A 23,198-nucleotide genomic window follows, 5' to 3' on the forward strand; every position below is an offset into this window, starting at 1 on the left:
TTGAACATGCAGCAAGTCTCCCTCTTGCAGAACCACGTTCTTGTCAGTGCTGCTCATAGTTTATCATTGGTCTAATTCTTGTGGACCTGGGTCTCTTCAAAATTGGCTGTGCCTGTTTATGCCCAAGGAGCCCCATGACCCAAGAATATTGGAGGACAGTTGTGTATGTCTTGTGGCTGATGTCTAAAACATATTCTTCATGTTGCATCACCTACAGTATGCTTTTAAGCAGTTTTTATCTGATAGAATGGAGTTTGTAAATAGGCATTACATCCCACCACTAATTCAGTTGGTGAGGCTGCCGTCGTATATTTGCACAAATGTGGTGCTGATAAGTGCCTGAATGTATGACTCATTTTAACAGGTTTTCTATGCGCATGTGATGGTTGAAAAAGCTGAATCTGTCAATTATGCTAGGCTGCATGCTAGTCAACTTTCTGTCTTCTGTCACTCCAGACAGGGATAAAACATTCAAATCAGTATTGGTTCTATTTCTATAGTAACAGTTGTCCCTGAACTTAAACAGGAGCATAAGCAGGGCTAGACCTCTTTTAGGCTTACTGGTTATCTTTAGTCGTAGACACTTAGGGGACCCAGCATTGGGCAGATGAGTTGAAATCATCTCTACCCCATGGGATACTTTGGGCAACATTTCAGGTCCCTTTCTTTTCCTCACTGTGTCACTGTTAATGCAGACACCCCATGCAAGTCAGTTTGCCCTTCTCCAGTAGGAACAGTCCAGCCCGACTTATAAGCTTCGCTCCTGTCTTTTTTCATGGAGTTTCGTACATTGCTTCAGAATCTGCCTATCCGTGCTTTTTTAAAGGTCTCAAATAGCATCCCTCTATCCCGAAAAATGTTTTACCACGTCACCTATTGGGACTGAAATTTAGTGACTTTGAACCATAATTGTATTGTCCCCATGGTTACATTACACATCATGTTTAATCCACTTACTTTGACGCGGTGTATGAGTTGGACACACATACATTGCTCTGATCAGAAATGGGGTGTGAGTTGGAACTTTTTGGTTAATTTTTTTATTTTATTTTTTTGTTTTCTATCGCGCGGACCAGACCCAAGGTAGGGTAACAGCGCGCTTTACATGGTGAGCAAGGTATGAATAGCACATTTGGTAACAACGAAGCATACAAAAACAACTCATTCAAGTAACAACAAAAGATAATAGAGTTTGGAGGGTAAAGTAGAGAACTGGTCTGAGCAAAAGTCAATTTGAGATTGTGCAAGTCTCAGCTTCGAAATATAAAAGGACGAAGAGTATAGATTACATTAGTTTGAAGTTGAAACTAGCGTGGTGTTTGTGCGGATTTAAAGGGAGGAATTTGCAAATCAATAATGATTTTGCTTCCTTTTTGAAGAGGGGCATCGAGGCAATTTTTTTGATGAATGGCGGAAGCCAGATTCAAATTCTTGACGCCGCTCCAGAAAATGCTCTGTTGGAGGTTTTAGTCTTGTTGAACCGTGAGGGTTTCAGGAGTAGATTATCTATGCTCCTAGAATGTCGGTTTCCTCCAGATAGTGTAGGTTTTTGGGCTAGGAACTGCAGGGTGTTGTGGTGTAGCGCCTTGTGAGTAATGCAAGCAATCTTTAAGTGAGCTTCATAGGGTAGCCAGTTGAGTGCCTTCAGGTGTGGCGATATGTGGTCAAATTTCCTCGATCCTGTTATGAGTCTTGCTGCGGCGTTGAGACCGGCTTTTAGAGGTGCGGTAGAGATTTTGGGAAGCCCTGAAAGGGCGGAGCATCCGTATTCCAGCCTTAAAATGACTAAGGTCAGGGAATCTCTATGAATTACATCTTTTTTCTGAGATAGCTGAGGTGAAAGCGGGCGTTTTTAGCCATCTAGTTAATGTGAGCTTGCATGTTAAGGTTCTTATCCAGTGTGATTCCAATTGATATTGTGGGGTCCATTCCTTTTTTTCCTGTGAGTTATTATGGGAGGGAGATTCAAAGAAATTCGTTTTTTTGTGAGTTTAGCTTGCGGAAGTTGGTCGTTAGCCATTGGACGATTTTTTCGAGAGCTAGATTAATTAATTTTATCTCTTCAATTGAGGGGATTTTAACGTAAAGTTGGGTGTTGTCCGTGTACATGTGGTAGGAGATGTTCGCCTGCTGTAGTAGATCAGTGAGTGGTTCGACATATAAGTTTAATAGTGTGGGTGATAGGGTAGAGCCTTGTGGTACTCCTAGTAAGTTAGGTGAGGCTAGAGAAAGAATCTTGTTGGTCATGAATGATTGCGTTCTATTTTCCAGAAAGGATTTGGACCATAGAAGGACTGTGCCAGAGAAGCCCATCCTGTCTTCTAGTCTTCTTAGAAGTTTGTCGTGGTTGACCATATCGAAGGCTGTTGAGAGGTCGAGCAGGACTAGCAGACATGTTTCATTGCGGTCAAGAGCTAAAAGGGCGTTGTCTACTTTGTCGAATGTAGTTTCATGTACCCCAAAAAGCCTTAATGTCATTTTTCCCCATTTCACAGTACTGGTTTGTTTGTGTACCTACCTGAGGAGTAGCATCTGTGAGGCTAGCTATTACTGCAATAGCCTCCTTTAGAAAACAACATGCTGGGACTTAAAATAGAACATCATAGCTAATAATTTTAGAATACTTAATTCCGACTTTTTAGTGATAAACAAAATATTAATTTAATGGTAAAAGATATATTTGATTATAAGTAAGGCTCCCAGTTCTCTGTTTTTACTGATTCACATAGATAGACACACATTTAATTTCCTGTCTGTATTTTTTTTTAAATGTAGATAAAATTGGAAATTGGGTTTCGTTTTAGTGATTATAAGCGCTGTCAACGCTGTGCAAATTGACGGGTAAAAGGGTTAAAAAAACATTTTAGTAATGCGACTTTAACAGTATAAGCACAAGGTCGAGATTACATTTTCCATGTTTTCATATAAACTAATTGATCTATCTGTGGGTGTGCATATAATTGAAGCTGGTCTGCCATTCTAGTAGGAGTATATATTTTTAGTTAAATAAATGTGGGCATATACAAGTTTCAGCTTTGCTTTTTCAAAAACCCCGGAAATAAATGTGGATACATACAGATAAAATTGGCGAAAAATAGATATGGATAAATAGACGCAAATGTGAAAAAAATGAATACCATAAAACCGTAAGGCCAAATTATAAGATTCAATAGGAAACTCAATTTGTATGCATCGTGGGTATGGTATAAGTGTGGAGATTGGATTGCGAGTACCCGCTTTGTGGATATTAATGACCAAACTGCTGCATAATTTGATGCTACATATTTGCTCAACAGATTACTTGGATTTTTTTTGTCTGTCTTTAGCCCTGCCTGCATTCCTTTCCTCTTTTTGAGATGCGTTGTCCTCACCTCATGGTCATCCTACACCCTGAACTCCGATTGAAAACTGTCCATGCAGCTTTCTTTCTACTATTTGTTGGCAGTAAAGTTAATGGAGCAGTGTTTTATTACTGGGCTCTTTCCCAGAAGATTACTATCGAGCCACTTCCTTAAGGGTCCTTTCCTTTACATTACCCAAATTCATGTATCTAGTTGGTTTTGAGTACTAAGTACAAATTGATTGCTCTTGACGGTCACCCACACTAATAATTTCTAGTTTTCGAATTCAATAATTTACTGGTATTTTGTTGGGATGCTTCATTTGTGTTCTCGGTTTATAAAATTCATTGCTAACACTGACAATCCTCTGGTGTTCTCAAGGTTTTTTTTTTCTTGTGCAGCTGTGGGGATGGGGCGGGCTGCAGTCTTTCTGCCAGAGAGCCTGGAATGGGAGGCTTGTAGCCTTTTTCTGCCAGCTGAGCCACTCCTCCACCCCTTTCATTTGTTTTTCTATTTCTTAAAAAAAATGTGGTCGATGTCTGGTTCTAGCACAGTATGGTTCAAAGGATATCCTGTTCTTTTATTTACGTTCTAATGTGCCCTGGGCAAGACTCGTTGACTCTTATGGTGGTTGATCACCCTACAAGCAGGCCTGTAGTTGTACAGATGCAATGGCACTATTCTGCCAAAAGGTGTGAATGTTTTTGCTGTAGTGTCAAAGGCATCTTGACTGTCTTCAGCACCATGTCCTTATGGATATCATGTGGAAAGTGGGCACTTGAGCTCCAGTGCTTGCTTTTTGCCCAGGTAAAAATGCATTTCAGATATGAACTCTTGGGTTATGAAATGCTGATTATGATCTTCGAAAAAAGGTTTGGATACCAGAGTCTTCTCGCATGTCTAAAAGGAAGACAAATGCAAAGTATCAGTAAATCGTTTTCTCAGCGTTGCCAATGTGATGTTAATGGTTGAATACCCCCTCCAAATGGCTTAACTGTGATACTCTGATCAGAGAGACTAAACTTAGGAGGAAAGCACACATGTGTCTGTATGTGCGTTGGTTTGTGTGGTTTAACCCCTTCCACGCTGATGACGAGCTGGGCTCGTCATGGCGTAGCCTCCTCGCACGCTGATGACTAGCCCAGCTCGTCACGTAAAATGAGCTTTAAAAAATCTCAGCGTACGAGCGGAATTCCGCCGCACGCATGCGGTTAAAAAAGTAACTCTTGTAGTGCCCAGTAGTCCAGGAGGAAGTAACTTGGAACTAGGTGCCAGAGCTACAACAATGAAGTAACTTGTATCTGTCTGAAATTGAAATCGTTGCAAAAGCTTAGGCTCCGGGTTGGTTGTCAAGATTTCCAATGTTTTTTTCTGTAACGTTCCTTTCGCTAAACCGCAGTGACCCTTCCTAACAGTCCTATCACCTTTCCATTCTTGAACTTAGAGAGCAGTAAAAGATGCAAGGTGGGTCATATTGGAGGAGTGTAAAATCCTCGGCACAATGAAGTTAATTCTTCATAAGACTGAATAGACCACTTCATCCGTTTTGCATGCATCATTCTGCTAGTTGACAGCAATGATTACAGTATTTCTCCTGGTACCTTCTTCAGCGATGAACCTTTTAAAGCTCTCAAGTTATTTCCTGCTTGAGGAGCAAACTCGATAGCAATTTAGTGGAAGCTGAATGTAAAAGTTACACAGCAGCATAACTAGGATTACTCTGAATCACTGGAGTCTTTTACATTAAACAAAGCACAATCCTCCCATAGCTAAAATCCAAAGCAGTTTTTTTCACACATACAGAAATGAGAATAAAGCATGAAGTACATGTTGAAAAAACTGATTTTGTTGTTGAGACTGCATGTGAGATGTCCCCCTGTTTTGTATCGATTTAAACTTCGTGGACCAGTCTGACACACTACTGAAGAAGTTCCTGGTCTTTCTACAGGCTCCAGGATATTACTTGTGATCCTTTTTCAACTTGCAGAGTCAGTCTAAGCATTTCAGGTACCCTAAGCAAACTATACAACCAAACAGCTACTGTTTGAGAATGGCGCACTTTTCACACGCCCCTCATGGGTGCATTTTCTGAAACACAATTTTCCCTGTGCACACTTCCTAAATGCAGACTTAAGCTCAAATTTACAAATTTAATGTCGATTACAAATTTTGTTCCATCCACGTAATGAATCAAAAAGTTCTGTTTCTTGAAGACGTTGTCTTTTAATAACAAGCTTCTTCCTTGATTTTTCTGCACATAAATGCACCCATGAGGGGCGTGTGAAAAGTGCGCCATCCTCAAACAGTAGCCGTTTGGTTGTATAGTTTGTCACTCACTAGAGCCGGTCAGTTTGAGTGGCAGCACCATTTTCAACTAAGATTAAGGAGGAATTTTGAGAGTTAAAGTTTATATATACTCAGGAGTGCAGGGTGTCGCATCTTCTTGTGATTTATACCCTAAGCAAACTGACATTTTTCCACCTGACGCCCTAGTGTTGGGAAACAATGGTATGCTTCTTTCTAAACGTGAACTGGCACACTCCTATTAATGTTGTGTGAGTGGTAGCACTTTAATTGAGCACCACAATTCCTCAAGCACTTCTGCAATATTACCAAAATATTTAAAATTGTTTAATTTGTTCCTTGTTCCTTTGTTACAGGTTGAACGTCTAGAGCTATCAAAGAATGAACAAACTAAACAGGTAACCTATTTAGAGAACATACACCTTCAGCTGCTTAAGCGGTGACCGTGCATGCAGCTAACCTTGGCAGTCTTAACACCATCAGCCTGTATCAAGTATGGCTGCCATTTTCTTGTCGACTGTTTGCAGTGGGACCCTATGATTTCAAGATAATCGATGTGCTGCCCAGGGCTTTTTACGTGCATCATTGGATCATGAATGCTAACCACTGCTTCAAACACCCAACTCATGCACATCTTAATGTACAAGAAGGTGGCACCTGCTCCTTTCGGAGTCTCCATGCCATTACACAGGTCAGCATCTTTTTGCTTCCAGCCCTCCCCCCTCCTGCAGCCCCCAATATTCTGCACCCTGCTCCCAACAGTGCATCTGCTAATCTTGCAAATAGAAATATTGTTTTGAATCAGAGTGAATATTCTTCTATTCCAAGTTCTAATCCCAGTGTTCTTGGATGTGACAATTTGCATGAGGATTATGACCACATACACTTCCAGGCTGAAATGTACTAAATAATGATGGCATAAGAACTCCTGATAGCCTTCTGCCTCTTTCTTCGATGCATTGAAGAACGTCATAGGGTTTATATTCCGCTGTACAAAGCGCATAAGGCCTTATGTTCATCCCACATCCATCCTTAAACTACAATGAATCTGAACTAGTTCTAATAGGAGTTGTGGCCACGTAACAATTACGGATTACTTAAAAAACACCATTAGCCCTGTAAAATATGCATCATCATACTTGTCAGACTGCTATGAGGATAGTTGGAAGGGTTGACTTTGTTCTGAAAATTATTTTATGAATAGTTTAGACCCCTTCATTCAGTTTTCAAGAGTTAAATTTGTTATTCACCGCTTGAAAATCCAGTCACAAACTGGGAAAGGAATGTTAAGTCAAGAAAATATTCAGTAATTTGAAATACTTTACAGACCAGTCATAAGTATGTAAATACTTACGTGTTAATTACTTCATCAGTCCTTTAAAGCATGCTGTCAATTATGCATCCAACAACCTGCACACATTTGCATTTATTTTTATCGACTGACAGAAGAAAATCCACTCCTGAATGCTTTCCCCTGGAGAAACCTGATATTCGGTGTCAAGCCGTGGAATCTTCCATCTAACTGTAAATAGTCCTAAGCGACATGCAGTGTTCCACATAGGGCCATTCAAGAGTGCCATTGCGCAAGGAAAGGAGCATCAATGCAAAGCCAATCATCTACTACCTCCTTGGTTTGTCTGTTTTGCAATCATTAATATATATTGAAGCACTGAAGACTAAAAATGTGTGTTCTGGGCAACGATTATCTTGCCTAGTATAGTGCTTCTTGGATGTTAAACTAAAATCCATTTGTCAAACAGCTTTCAAAGCTGTTTGGGTGGTGAGGTGCCAGTCTAAACTGAAACTGAACCAGTGTTTGCAGACGTACAGGAATTTACATTTTCCAGCTAACCGATTTACTCTGGGGCTAGCCACTGATATTTCCTAAAATCGCACCTTCCTATTAAGAAGAAGAAATTCTTTGCTCCTTAGTTTTCATCCGAGTGCATGCAGTCTTTCCTTGCTTGCATTGGAAACACTTCTTTGCTTGCTCCACTTGATTGTTACAGTGATCACACCTGCTTTGTATAATTGATTGCAGCTGTTTGCTTGTTTCTGCCGCTTCATCTTTTGCTTTTTTAGTACATGACAAATGTGAGTGGAACCTATAACGTGGATAATATCAACATTTTCCAAAAAGGAATCTAGAATTAGCCCATTCTTCCCTTCCTTACTTTAAAACATTTACAGTTCAGGCAAGATGAACTGTGACTTATTTATACTAAAGGGACCATTTTAGATCTTTATCATGTTCTTTTGCCTATAGTATGGATCATTGAGTGATGTTGTTCTTTGACTCACTTAATAATTTCTACTTAACCCAGAGTGTTACCATGTACAGATAGTTGTAAGTCATGACTTATTGGTTTTACCTCGTTACTCCAGTTGTTAGTACAAGTAATGGGAGATGATGTGTGGATTATCCATAAAAAAAATATAATATAAATGTCCATAAAATTATATTTAAGTATCACAGCATTGTTAGACAAGTGATTTGGATGAGGCCATATTAGGAGCATAGAAAGATGAGATAGAATTTCAATTTTAGGTAACGTAAGCAAACGTCCTGACATTAACCGAGCAAGGAGTTTAAAATATAAGAGGAAAAGTAACACCACCAACGCTAGTGCCATTGTTGGAGAACATTGTAGCATAGATCACCTACGTGAAGCGCGGGTCCTGCAAGTATGCTTGACCTTTTCCTTTCCTTGTAGTTTGAAGAGTTAAATAAGAATTTAAGCCATCAAGACAAAGTCTCCAAAACCCAGAAGTATAAGCTAAATGCAAGTTGGAATCAAAGTTGTATGTTTGTTGTTAGATTCTGGAAAATCTAAACCTGCTTTAAAGGGTAGGGACAAAGGGGTTGGGTATATTTTGTTTTGGCAGCGTTTAAAGAAAGTGCCATTAGCCACCTTGCTAGTACTGTACTAGGAAAAATTGATAAGAGTTTTTGGGTAATTATGGATGTTGGGTTGAGGGAGAGTGCAGATCTTGGATTCTGCCTGCCATGAACAAAAGTAAATTTCATATCTGCACTCAGGATGATCGATTTATAGCAAAGGTGTTTAAGAAAGTTTTCTTTCCCTATTTTATGCTGCTAGTGATTACATTACTTATTTATGTGATGAAGATACTTACTTGCTATTGTCTTTATGAAAATGTTAGTACATTTTAAGTTTCATTGATTTAGGATCGATATATCTGGAAGAGACAAGTTAGTGATAGATTCCTTACCTTAAAATATCCCCAGGTGTCAGACTGGATCCGGAAAGTTTTTATCCGCAGTACCCATGCGTGTCGGTAGGCGTCGTCATACGGCTCCACCTATGTCAATGGTGTTGTAGTCGCCGAGCTGACGTCGCGGGAGCTACTTAGACGCGCCAACGTGTGCTGACTTCAGTTCTTTCTTTTCCGCGCCGGCAAGCGCAGATCGGGAGAGCGCGGTACCCCCAGTCATTTTTTAACTGAGTTTTTGGGGACTTTTGTCTGTTTTTTGAGTACTTTCACTCCAGGTGCATAGGGATGCCCGGTTTTAAGTCTTGCGCTGTCTGTCCCGGCACGATGTCGGTGACGGACCTGCACCGTGAGTATCTCTACTGCCTGGGGCCCGACCACGACTCCGAGTCGTGCCCCCACTGCCGGGCATTGGCTCTGAAAACTTTGCGGGAGCGGTCCCAAAAGTGGCTAGAGGCCCGTGAGTCGGTTCTACACCGTTCCAGGTCCCGTGGGAGGTTGAGGGACCGGCCGTGGAGCAATCGCCACCATTCGAAGTCTCCGCACTCTGAGGCAGTTAAGGTGAAGCGATGTCGCTCTTCACCTAGCAGGTTGCGTGACACGGCTGAGGGTGCGGGTGGCTCCGCCCTTGCTGCTCCGGCGGAGCCTCTACAGTTGCCTAACTGCCCTTTCCGGGTCCATCGGCAACTCCGGCCCAGCTGCAGGAGTTCCTGTCAGCTATGGCGCGTGTCTTTGGACCGTCTGGCCCCACCGGTGCGCCTTAATACCCTTCGACGTCACCGGGCCGACCTCTTCATCGTCTGTCTCAATGCTGTGAGACCCCATGGGGTCCACGCATGGATCCCCGTCCTTGTCGGTTGGCCCGGTACGAGCTCCGTCGATGGCGCGGCCCCGGCATCTGCTCCGACTGATGCCATCCCTGGCTTCCTCCCCGTCGCGGAGACTGTGCCGGAGGGGTGTCGACCGACGCCGATTCCAACGGCCTTTGGGAATTTCTATCCCTTTCTCCAACCACCTCCTTATGTTCCACCTGTTCGTTTGTCTGTGGAGGACTGGGATGCGTCCGAGGAACTTTTTGCAGCACAATGTGAGTTAGACCCGGACTGGGATGAGGATCTGGGGGATGCAAGTGAGCAGGATTGTACTCCTGAACCTGGCTCCTGTCTCCTCCTACCATGGCTACGGAGGAGAGTGGCTACTACTCTATGGTGTAGCGTAGGGTGGCAGAGGCTCTCCACCTCGAGCTTCCTACCGTGGCCGTCAGGACTAATCTCCTGACAGAGGTGCTTTGGTTGGCGTCTTCTTCTAGGGAGCCGTTGCTGCCTTTTAATGATGCACTCTCGAACTTTCATTTGGGCACCTGGTCCAGGCCCAACACAGGGGCTCGTGTGGATAAGAACGTGGCCCGATGCCATCGCCCGGCCCCGGGCGACTCAGTTTTCCTCTCCGAAGACCCTGCCCCTGAGAGCTTGATTGTCCAAGCCTCTGCGTCCCTGAGCATGTTCGCTTACCCACCACCGGACAGGGAATCCAAGAAACTGGAGCAGTTTGGGAAGATTTTTTCTTCCGCCAGTTCAGGACTGCGGTCTGTGAACACCGCATGTCTCTTGTGCTGTTCTTCCCATTCTGTGTGGGATAAGGTTGCGCAGGTAAGACCTCAGTGTCTGGTGGAGGCCAGCCAAGTTCATGATCTGTTGTGGTCTTGACACTGCTGACTCACCGGGCAGGGCGATTTCCACGACAGTGGCGCTACGCTGCCATGCCTGGCTAAGAACTGGCTTTTCTGGGGTTGTCCAGAGCACGTTGATGGACATGCCCATTGATGGCTCTCGCCTGTTCGGCGATAAGGCGGATTGCGCGTTGGAGCGTTTTAAGGACTCTCGGGCTATGGCCTAGTCCTTAGGCCTTTCGGCCACACGCACTCCTTTCGCTTCTGCTTTTTGCTTCTTTCGTGGTCAAGAAGGGGCGCCCAAGCATGTTCATTTCAGAGCCACAAGCCTGCGCGGCAACATTCTCAGCGCAGCCGCGGACTTTGGACCAGCAGAGGCGGGTCACAGGGCCAGCGTGCGGGTCAGTCTACCATCCCACCTGCTGCCACTTCCTCCAAACCTTCCTAGTCTAGTGCTACAGGCCCACCAGACGCCAGTATGTGGCAGGATTCGCCATCACCTTCACCACTGGCGCACCATCAAATCAGACAGGTGGGTTCTGCAAATTGTCCGGATGTGGTTGTTACTCCCACTACTTCTTGGTTACAAAGAAGGACAAAAGCCTGTGTCCCGTCTTAGACCATCGGAACGTCAATCGCTTCCTCCGAAAGGAGAAGTTCAAGATGCTCACACTTGCTCAAGTGTTGTCTGCCTTCGACCCGCAACACTGGATGGTAGCATTAGACCTGCAGGACGTGTATTTTCATATCCCCTTCCTACCGGCCCACCAGCTTCATCTGCGGTTCACGGTAGGCCACAAGCACTTTCAGTTCACCGTGCTCCCTTTTGGCCTCACCAGCACCCCACTGGTGTTCACAAAAGTGATGGCTGTGGTCGCAGCTTATCTGCGCAGATCAGGGGTTTCAATCTTCCCCTATCTCGACGACTGGCTGCTGAAGGCGGGCTCGCCCCAGGCAGTTTCCCACTTCCAGAATAAGGCCGACCTCCTGCATTTGATGGGGTTTTCCCTCAACGTGCTACTGTGTGTCGAGCATTCTCTCCTCCACAAAGGATTCTCGACATTCAGGAAATTATTCCATTGTTTCACAGGGGAGCGGTTGTTCCAGTCCTGAAGGTCCTTCGTATGCTCGGTTTGTTTGCTTCCTGCCTTCTGTTGGTCGACCATGCACTCTGGCACATGAGGGCGCTCCAGTGGTGCCTCCGCAGGCAGTGGTGTCAACACAACTGAGATCTCGGAGTCTGTGTGGATCTTCAGAGAAGCTGCAGCGAATCTGTCTTGGTGGAGCGTGGAGGGCTTAAGGGAAGCCCTTCCATCTACCTCAGTCAGTGGCCACGGATGCCGGATGCCTCCACTCTAGGGTGGGGTGCTCATCTGGGGGATCTGGAGATCAAGGGTATTTGGTCTCCAGAGGAAAGGTTGCTTCAGATCAACCTTCTAGAATTGCTGGCGATAGGTTTGACGCTCAAGGCCTTCCTCCCTTCCCTTCGCGGTCAGTCGGTTCAAGTCCAGACAGGCAACACTTCCGCGATGTGGTACGTCAACTAGCAGGGAGGAGTGGGGTCGCATTGTCTCTGCTGAGAGACTCTGCGCCTCTGGTCCTGGGTTCGGGACCATCAGATTTCTGACGGCAAATCATCTGGCCGAAGTTCTGAACGTGCGTGCAGACAGTCTAGTCGGCAGTACTCTGCATACCACGAGTGGAGGCTTCATCCAGAGGTGGTTCGTCACGTCTTCCGGACGTGGGGAACTCTTCGGGTGGACCTGTTTGCCACTCACGAGAACGCTCACTGCCCGTCATTCTGCAGTCTCCAGTATCCGTTACGGGGAGCATTAGGGGACCCATTTCATTTGAGATGGGACTCGCGTCTCTTTTGCACGTTTCCTCCCATACCCTTGTTTCCTTGGGTTCTGAGGAAGATTCGCCAAGACCGGGCCCAAGTCATATTGATCGCCCCGGATTGGCCAAGAAGGGTGTGGTATACAGATCTGCTCCACCTCTCCTCATGCCCTCCGCTCCGTCTCCCTCTCAGGGCAGACCTCCTCTCGCAGTTGCAGGTTCTACAACCCCGCCTCCAGAGCTTACACCTTCATGCCTGGAGATAGAACGGGGCAACCTGAATTCTTTTTCTCTTCCTTCTGACGTGGTGGACGTTATTTTGTCCGCCAGATATGTCTCCACCAAGTCTATCTATTCCTATAGGTGGTCAGAATTTGATCACTGATGTGGAGAGAAGTCTATTGACCCTTTGAGGGCTTGTTTATGCAACATCCTTCAATTTGCTCTTTCTCTAGCCCAGCAGGGTTTTTACTGTGAAGGACTATTTATCCCTTCGAGCCCTTACAGAAGGGTCCCTTGAGACTATTGTCTTTAAAAACTGTATTTCTTGTTGCCATTACCTCGGCAAGGAGGGTAAGTGAGCTTCAAGCTCTGAGTTCAAAACCACCATTCTTGACTATTCATGCTGTTAAAATGGTTCTCAGGAACAGGGCTGCTTTTCTGCCTAAGGTGGTAACTCCCTTCCATCTGAGGCAGTCCACTACCCTTCCTTCATTCTATCCTCCCCCTCACCCTTCCAAGGAGGAGGAGCGGCTTCACCGTTTGGACCCAGGGTGGTGAGTTTTTACCTTGATATGACTAAAGACTATCGTGTGGATGACCAGCTCTTCGTGGGCTTTGCTGGCTTCAGGAAAGGCAGAGTGGTGCACAAGCGCACACTTTCCAGATGGATTGTCTTGTGTATCAAGATTTGTTACTCTTTGGCCGGCAAGGAACCTCCAGAGGGTTTAAGAGCTCATTCTACCAGGGCAAAGTCTTCTACATCTGCCTTATCTAGAGGTGTTCCTGTTGAGGACATTTGTAGAGCGGCAACTTGGGCCTCCCTTCACACTTTCGCGAAGCATTACTGCTTAGATTCCGAAGTGAGGAGGGACGGACACTTAGCGCGTTCTGTCCTTCAGGACTTTTTCGTATAGAAGGGTGGACACCCTCCTCCGGGAGTGGGGACTGCTGTGGGACTCTATTCACAAGGTGAGGAATCCACTGGCAGATGTATCCATCAAAAGAACAAGTTACTTACCTTCGGTAACGCTTTTTCTAGTGGATACAGTATCTGCCTGTGGATTCCTCACTGACCCACCCGCCTCCCTGTTGTCCACCCTTGTATACCTACAATGATGTTGATTTATAACTGTTTTCAATGGAAATGATTAATTCGGTTTGCTTTACTACATTGATTTCACACTCTGTGTTGATTTTGATACTCTGTACTTGCGTATATTTGTGTTGGCCCGTCCGTGTGCTCGAAGGCACGGAAAAAAAGAGCAGAACTGATGTCAACACGCCGACGAGGCTCGCTTATGGCTCCAGTGACGTCAGCGGAGTCGCAAGCGGAGTCATGGTTCTGTGACGTCTTCCACGGCGTGGAGAGCTACAAAAAACGTCCGAATGCTGCTGGCGCAGGGGATATTCACAAGGTGAGAATCCACAGGCAGATACTGTATCCACCAGAAAAAGCGTTACCGAAGGTAAGCAACTTGTTCTTTGGAGCCCTAGTTTCAGTGCACCAGTGGTCAGTATCCTGCATGACTGCGTTCTTGGCGCGGTAAGTCGTGTGCAGAACTGACATCAGCGAGCCTGGGCGCGTCTAAGTAGGTCCAGCGACGTCATCTCTGCGACTACGACACAAACGACTTACGGGGCCTACCGATGCGCAGTGGTACTGCTGACGAAAACTTTCCGGATCCAGTCTAACGCCTTGGGATATTCTAAGCTAAGGAATCTATCACTAATGTCTCTTACAGATATATCGTTACACAAGTAAGTAACTTGTGCTTGTGGTCATAAGCACACAACGATTTTCTGTTTCGCTTACTGTGCCTTTGTTTGAAATAGTTCTTACTTCTATTGACATTTGTGGAGCGGAGGGAGTGATAGGTCTTATACAATATAATTTTCACATTCCAGTTCTGCTGTTTTAAATGCTACAGGTGCGTGAAGGTGAATTGCAGGAAGAGGTCCAGCATCAGAAGAAGCTGCTTGCAGAAGTCCATGCGCAGTTGCTTCAGAAAGAACAGGCAGCAGAGCATTACAAGGCACAGGTGAGCTTTTTTTGTCCTGCTTGACTACATCCTAAAAAGGCCAACTTTCACTTTCATCTAGTAGTGCAATTCCTCATTTATATAATTTTTACTTCATGCCCCCACTCTCTCTCCATTCTGTATGCCTACAACAACCACTCCTCTCAACATGACTTGCATAATTTGTGGTTGAATGACTGAAAATTACTGACGTTGGGGGATAGTGACATTAAAGCCAATAGATACAGCTCTACAGGCCCTTTGATCAGGGATGCACCTATACTTCTAACCTCTTAATCTTCAGTAAAGTGTTTTGTCTCCTGAATGTGGAGACAATATTCTGAAAAAAGGGGTGATAGAACTGACTTCATCCCAAGCATGCACTGAAAATCCTATATTTTGGTTAGCTTGTAGTAATGTAGAAGTTTGAAAAAAATATAGTAAAGCACAGTATTCTCACCATCATGATTAATTGTTCTATATCAATTTTACTGTACTTGTTTTCGGCGGGGGGGACCTTCTAGAATAATTTCATTTATTTTCAAAATAACTGTTCAAATGTTTTAAATTCATACATATTAAGTAGATAAATACACCTGCAATTCTAAATCTAGAACTAGTTATCATGGCTTGTATAAATTATTCGTCTTTTAATATGCATTAAATACTTCACATGCTTAAATCATCCCCATCCATCGAAGTGGAGTCCAAAGGTACCATAGTAAAGATGTATGTATCACTGTCATAGTCTATAATGGTAATGAACGGGGCGTGGTTTGGAGCCCCAGGATGGCGGAAGTGTAGGTGCTGAGCTCCGTCCCGGTCAGGCAAAATTCCTGCAATTCTCCAACGGAGCAGAGTTGTCCGACTATGGGTATATATTAAATATCCTAAACTTCTGCAACAGGTCCAAGGTGAAAAAAACAAGGACCCTGAGCTGAAGGGGACCTAGAGCATTGAGCAACTGCCCCAATGAGGCCGACAGTATTGTGGGCCTGGAGAGCGCGAAAGCAGCAGCCGGGGCGACGCCTTCAGGACCGGCGCTACGGAGGTTCGTACCTCAACGCACCGGGAGGAGAATCCCTTTCCTGAACCCACGTCTGTGCCACTAGTGGAAGTGCAGACGGAACTGGAGCCTGGAGATTGCGAAGGAGAACACAGCGGCATGGGTGATGCCTTTAGGACCTGCAATATGGAGGACCGCACCACATCATGCCGAGAGCAGGGACCTTCCCGACCTCAATTCTGTCCGACGGCCGGCCCTGCCTGGAGTGACTGGGGCTCAGCTACTTTGAAGGCGGTAAGACTTTATGGGCTGGATCACAGGGCCTAGTTCTGATATGCTTCCACACTGTATCGCGGGTCTCAATGAGATGTAAACCAGATGCAAGGTGTGAATAAGCAGCAAAATAGAACTGGGGCCCCAGAACTGGTTAGAGTGACTGAATCTGCAAGAGTGACTGAAGCAAAGGAGCTACCCTCAAGATAACACGGGGGCCCCCCATCTTTGGTCCGCCAAGGAAGTTCAATCCTTCGAAGTGCTGGAAGATCTTGAACCCTCCTGAAGTTAATTGGGCCATGCCGAAACAAAAGAGCAAAACGGGGGCAACTGAACCTGCCACGAGAAATCTCTCTCCGGTCCCCCCTGAAAACAGTAGTGGGACCCCATGAACATTGATTCCGCGTTACACCTTCATCTCGACAAAGTACTTGCTGCCATAGCGGGTACCAAGGCGACACTCCAACAAGATATAAGAGCCGTGTTGGTGGGGCTGGGTCTACTACAAGTGGAGCACTGGAAGCTGGCTGATAGTTAAGCAATTGGAGACTACTGTAGAGGAGCTTATGCCCGAACTCAAACAAGGAGAAGCTCGCCTGAATGGTCTTACAACCAGAGTGCCTTAACTGGAACGTAGAGCTGAAGATGCAGAAAGGAGGAACAGAAGGAATAATATTAGAATAGTGGGTATTCCAGAGGCGACGGAGGGCACGGACATGACAGTGTTTCTAGAAAAATGGCTGAACAACGTAATGCCACCTGACTCGCTCTCGAAGTTCTTTGCCATAGAAAGGGCCCATCATGTCCCGGGACAGCTACCTGCCCCGGGGCGACCGCCAAGACTAGTGGTAGCCAAACTACAACATTTTAAGGAAAGAGACTTCATCCAACAACAACCCAAATCTCGAGGGCCTTACATACTGTACAACAATAAGATATTGATGTTCCTGGACTTCACTGCACAAGTGCAAGCCTCCTTTATTGATGTGAAGGCTTTACGAGAGGCAGACTTACAGTATTCCTTGATCTTTCCGGCAAAGCTCAATCATATTGGAGATGGCTTCACACATTTCTGTCACTCTCCAGAGGGAACCGAGGACCTGACTTGAAGCGTACGTAAAGGTCATACCCTTACCCAAACCACAACCGGGCCCTCGGAGTTCGAAACGCACAGCGGGCCAAAACAGATGCCCCAAGAAACCGTGTGTACTACAGAAACCCATGATATCACAGACGCAACAAGACAGGAAGGCCGCCCTACAAGCTGTGGCATTGCTAATGGCATCCCAAAATGCAGAAAAAACATGGTCTTATCTGAGCACCTTGCGCAATCTTCGGACTCTGAAGAAGATACAGGAACTGAAACAGAAATCCCGAATATTACACCACGTTCGACAGATATTTTATAATTAGGAAAAATTTGAAAGCCCCCAACTTGTTACACAGAACTTGGAACTAAAAAGACTATGCATACCATCATTCCCTAGGGGCGAGCAATGTTGGACCTCCCCCTCGAGCTGGAGTACCGGGGCAGAAGTAACACCTTCCTCTTTTCAGGACTTTTTTCTCTTCTTACTGACTCTCCTCTCCACTGACACTCCCTCCCCCCTTCCGGCCATTCCCCTCCACCAGTGTCCCGCCAAGGGAGTTGAAGGTTGCGTTCTATGTGTATTAATGTTTGGTTACAGGTTTGTGCAGCTGGCCGTTGCCCGTCAGCTCTCTGGTTTGGGGTTTGTAGTTCTTGGGTTTGTTTGCTATACTGCGGTCCCTCATTCAAGGGCTGGGGTTCCTCATTCAATGGCTGTGTTAGGGTCTGGTGGAGGGAGGGGGTGGATAGAATTTAAGCTTATTTTCTAGAATATTAGGGGCATGGGTTCTCCCACCAAAAGGTATAATATTCTAAGTTACATTAGACGCAGGTGGGCACTGGTGGTGATGCTTCAAGAAACAAACCTAATGGCAAGTGAAATCACTAGGCTCAAACGTAGATGGAGAGGCCAGCTGTTAGCGACGGTATACTCGGCATATGCCCAGGGTCCCTTTGGATCAATCCGGGAACCCCTTTCCCCGCTACACACACAATTCTAGATAAAGAGGTCCGCTTTGTACTAGTGAACGGGAGACTGAGAGGGAGAGAAATAACAGTAGGAAGTATATTTGCCTGAACTAAGACCAGACTCAATTCCTCGAACACCTCCCTGGACCTTTTTCATGAAAAGGCGGCAGGGATTTGATTTTAGGAGGAGGGTATAATTGTGTAGTAGACCTCAATATAGATAGATCTAGCCCTCCTTTGAAAGGTGCGACAACTAAGGATCTCAAGGACTGGATGACCAGATGGAAGTTGCTGATTATTTGGCATTTACAAAATGACTAACGGAGAGAATGCTCCTATTATTCTCCACAGTATGGCCTTCACACTAGACTAGATATGTTCCTTTGCTCCAAATAACTGGCAGCCAACATGGAGGGATCTGACTATCTAGGGCGCTCTGTATCTGACCATAGTCCTCTCAAGATTTGCTCCTACCCTGGAGAGAGCAGCCATTCCGTTGTGGAGATTAGACCCATGCCTCCTTGAGAATGATTGATTTAGACAAAAGCTATCCTATGCCATCTCAAATTACTTTCAAACCAATCAGGGTACCGTGAGCCCTCCCCCCCCAGCCCCTGATAGTATTGGACGCTTTTAAGGTGGTAATCAGGGGTCGATGCATGGGTCAGACAATAACGAGCTCCAAATGCTAGAGGCGCCAAACAGAATTACTGAGAAAATCCTGGTGGATAGGAAACTATTATCAGACTTAAAGCAACTACAATGAGACCTGGGAAAGATTGAGACTTCTAGATCTATGATCCTACCAAGAAAAACATGGTAAGGCTGGGAGGATGCTGGCCTGGCTGATCCGCCCTGGAACTAATGGATCCCTGATTCCTAATTTATTGGCACCTGAGGGGCACACACTTTTAGCCTAAAATTATTAATGATAGGTTCAGGGATTATTAGTAGCATTGTATGGAGGGCCGGAACACTACGGGAAGTTGATTTAGTAGCATACCTGAAGGGCTTGGACCTCAGGGAGGTAGAATAGACAGCTCAGGAGAACCTGGGGGCCGCGGTCAAAGGTGTAAGAGATCAGCACAGCAGTTAGGGAAATTGCCAGTGAAAAGACACCTGGACCAGATGGTCATCGGCAGAATTTTATAGTACTTGCGTTGCCACCCTGGCCCGCACCTTGACAAAATGTATGCAGCTGCATTACAGAGGGGTCTACTACCTGCATCCACCAGGAAGGCACTGAACGTCCCCGGCGGAAAACCAGGTCAGATTTGCCGAGCACGGCGGACTTCAGGCCACTGTCGATGGTGAATCTAGATTTTAAAATATTGAATAAGGTTTTGGCCACCAGATTAATGCCATATATGAAAGACTAGTTCACGCTGATCAAAATGAGTTTATCCCGACCAGGTCGACCTCTAATAACTTGAGGAGATTATACTAGGTATTATTCGACACAGATATGACAATGTACCCTAAAGCGGTGGTCGTAGCTGTTGACCTGGAAAAGGCATTTGATTCCCTGCAATTGGATTTCCTGCTTCAGGTGATGATGTCCATGGGCATGGGAGATGAGTGGCTGAGGTGGGTGCGTCTGCTGAGCTTGAGTCCTACATCAAGGGTGTGCACGAGTGGAGTGGAGTGGAGTGGTATCTGTACCTTATCCTATTTATATAGGAACGAGGCAGGGCTGCCCATTATCTTTGCTGCTCTTCTCCCTGGCTATGGAGCTTTAGGCAAACTGGGGAGAGATACAAGATTACATTAGACAGATCTGTGCATATGATTTCGTTGTATGCCTACGATATCCTACTTTAGATCGGAAATGGAGGGAAAGACCTACAAAAAACGTTTCATATCATAGAGGAATTTTCAAAACTGTCTGAACTCAATATCAACAAACGTAAGACCCAGTTTTTCCCGGTGAGACCCACACTTCCTAGACCTATGGGCCTGCCAGAGAGACTAACCTGGTTGCCTTCTTCATTCACATATCTAGGTATTGAGATATTCCATAGCCAGATAGATTTTTTGGAAGGTAACCTGGGGAGGGCTGTTTGGGCCTTAAAAACAAACGTGGCCTTTTGGCGGACACTCAAGTTGCTTGTCATAGCGAGAATAACGCTTTCCAAAATGGTAATGTTACCAAAATTGCTATATTACTTTGTGAATTTGCCGGTTGTAATTCCTAAGAAATGGTTCAAAGACATGGACACTCTAAGAGATCTGATTTGGGATGGCTGGTGGCACAGAGTGTCCATCAGGGCACTAAGAAAACCTCTAAACTTAGGGGAGGTGGATGCTCCAGATTTTGAGGCGAACTACCTTGCAGCACAACTCCAGTGGCTGTCACAGTGGCTAGACCGACTGGGACGGGAGAGACTGGCGTTTGTGGAGAAATCACCTCACAAATTGCTGTTGCCCAGTGTAGGAGAGTGGGGTCTGCAATCCTATGGTCACCCCAGATTTTTGCTTTTTGCTTCACTGGTTTACGACTTTCCCTGGCTGTGGGCCTGCTAATCAGACCCACAGCCTAGCTGTTCTCTCTTTAAATTGACAACCATGTACCTTAGGTGCATTTACCAATTGGTACTGGGCCACCTTATCAGTCCCTGTACAGTATACCTTAGGTATCCAGGGCATAGGTGTACCCAGGGCCTGCCAGGGGCTGAAGCATGTATTATGCCACCCCTGCTTGCCATCTAAAATAGACACAACTGGCTGCAAGACAGCTGGGGCAAGGTGGTGTAATCACCCTTTGCTGTAGATATAATATACCTATATCTAACCCTAAAATGGACACATATATTCCTATCAGTCACTCCTATGGCAGGCCTTATCAATCCTGAAGGCAGAGTGCTTGGAATTATGTGAGATGGTGCTCTGGCATGAGCTGAGCCTGTCTGCAGCTTGCGGAACCAAGTCCTAATAGCTGTTCCATTATAACGCTATACCATATACTCATAAGTGCATTATCAACCTCGCGGTTAAATGCTAACTCTGGTATAACATTATCAAAACATGTCTAGTAAGGTGTCATACGAATTGGAATACTACCCCCTCACCAATTCTGGCGACGGGGTAGCATTCCACCCATCTAGAGGGGCACGACATGTATGTAACTGAGAACCCCGGTTAAAGTTAACTCGAGCCTTGGCATCACAAAATGGATGCCACAACCACAGACACAAGTCTGACCTCCTGCTGCTGGGAGTCCTTCCAGCGAGGGAGGCTTGGACAAAGGGTTTCCTGCCTTGGGAGGTGCTAGCACCACCCCAGACAGGATTTTGTGTATTGGGTAGGACAGGCCTGAAAGGAATGAGACATGCCCGGGGCACACAAGGTGTCCTGTGCATACACCGGTTCAAACCAGTTGCTGGGGCATCCCTGCCCCAGCTCTGGCGCGAAACCGGACAAAGGATAGGGGGTGTAGCCACCCCCTTCCTGGTCCCACTCAGGGGAGGGACCTAGTCAGTAGTGCAGCCCCCTTTAGCAGGATAAAGGTAGGAGCTGGTCCCATTCCAAGTTAGATTAATCCTGAACTACTCTACAAGAAGAAACTCTGGACTTCGACGTTCTGCTCCACAGAAGACTGAAGAAACCTCCCTTGTAGGCAAGGAGTGTCCACCCTGCACAAGCAGTCACCATCAAGCGTCCAGCGGCTTCACTTTGTCGTCGTCCCTCGAGGATCCAGACTTCAGAGCCCGACGACACCCGGATTCCCAGACCTCTCTGACCTCAACTCACATCTGCAGCAAAGCTGAGACCCGTGGGTGCGACGAGACACGTGGGACTGGCCATCTTGACAGAAACTGCACTTCGCTTCCAGCACGACTCCCGAGGTAAACTCGACCAAGTGCTTTGGGGACTGAGAAGCCCCATCCCCGAGCAGCCCCTGCCCCGAAGATCAGCCCTCCAGCATCCACGAGATCTGCGTGGGGCCCTTCTGCTTGTTTGCTGCTTGACGCGTTGTCTGGTCACTTGCCGGCTGGCTAGTGGCCTCCTAGACGACGAACTTTGAAATCTTTGCTGCTGGTCTGGTTGCTCCAGACTTGCCCTTGCTCCCTTCCAAAAGAGGGGCACCCCGGACTCTCCTAGTCCGCAGCAGACGCTTTCTCCACTCACCGCGTAGGTTGCCTTTGCCAAGGCCTGTTGATGCCGATTCCGGATCCAACACCGCCGACAGCGAGAGCCTGCGTGGGACAGCTCGTGCCTCCATCTTGGTCGTCGAAGACACCTCCTGGTCCACGTGGCTGCAGAGTCAAGCGTCCACTCTTCACCTGATCGCGACGACGACATCTGGTTCCTTCCTGGTTCCACTCAAGTCACTGGCTAGTGACTTTGAACATTGTCCCCTCTGCTTTCAGGTCCTCTTCTTCACCGAACCACCCTTGGATCGCACCGGACATCTTCCTCCTGGTCGCCTGCAGCATCTTTTCTTTCAGGCTCCATTGACTTCAACACGAGAACCAGACACACTTTGGCACCTATGCACCCGTGGATGAGGTAACAAGAGCATTTCAGTGCTCAAGGGTAGTTTAACTGTCCTAGTGTCCAGTTCCACAGTCGTTTTAGTCCTACCTAGTCAGGATTGTCCGTTGTTTAACTTGAACTGTACTGTCCATAGACGTTGTTACGCATCTCGCGTGTAAGTTCACACTCTGCACACGCGTTCCGTGGGCCTCCTATTACTTACCTAGAGTTAGTGTAGTGTGGTCCCATCGATCCTACAGCCTCTGGACAGCTCCATTCCTTCTATCGACTTTCACATTCCACTTACTTAGTATATGGTTTGTCGTGTCCTTAGGGCACCATTGTAATTTGTGCAACTTAATCGTATTTTTCCTAAGAGATTGTCATGTGCTTAGCCCTCTGACCTTATAAAGAGCTCAGAGGTGTTTGTTATTAATAAATATACTGTTTATTTTCACAACCTGTGTGGTGTCCTTTCATCTGGTATTAAAGGGGTTATATTGTGGTAAAACAGCTCGCTTCACATGCCAAAAGAGTTTAGCCTAAGACTGCTTTGTCCATGCTACCATTAGGATAGCTGGTCTATAAGGTTGACTTACAACCAATCACCATAAGGGTTGTTTGGACTGATACAAGGTGATCACTAGAACTAGTGAGCATCAAATATCAGGCCAACTTCTCACACCCAGAATGCTGCAAACTAAATATGAGATTACACACAAGCAAGTGCTGTTAGCGGTGGCCCTGAAATGCTGGGACA

The 23,198-nt window shown here is 46.1% G+C and overlaps 1 protein-coding gene across 11 annotated transcripts in view; it reads left to right on the forward strand.

Annotated features, from left to right (window-relative positions):
* The window catches only part of NUMA1 (nuclear mitotic apparatus protein 1), an 832,005-nt gene that overhangs the window by 527,957 nt on the left and 280,850 nt on the right, over nt 1-23,198 (forward strand). For 9 of the 11 annotated variants that reach the window (XM_078658631.1, XM_078658637.1, XM_078658630.1 and 6 more), the window contains exons 15-16: nt 6,002-6,043; nt 14,538-14,648. In XM_078658631.1, coding sequence (XP_078514757.1) covers nt 6,002-6,043; nt 14,538-14,648 — 153 coding nt within the window. The remainder of the gene's footprint in view (nt 1-6,001; nt 6,044-14,537; nt 14,649-23,198) is intronic. The other 2 variants (XM_078658639.1, XM_078658638.1) reach the window with 1 other exon arrangement.

The sequence above is a fragment of the Lissotriton helveticus genome, chromosome 8, assembly GCF_964261635.1.
Source record: "Lissotriton helveticus chromosome 8, aLisHel1.1, whole genome shotgun sequence".
Classification (NCBI taxonomy): Eukaryota; Metazoa; Chordata; class Amphibia; order Caudata; family Salamandridae; genus Lissotriton; species Lissotriton helveticus.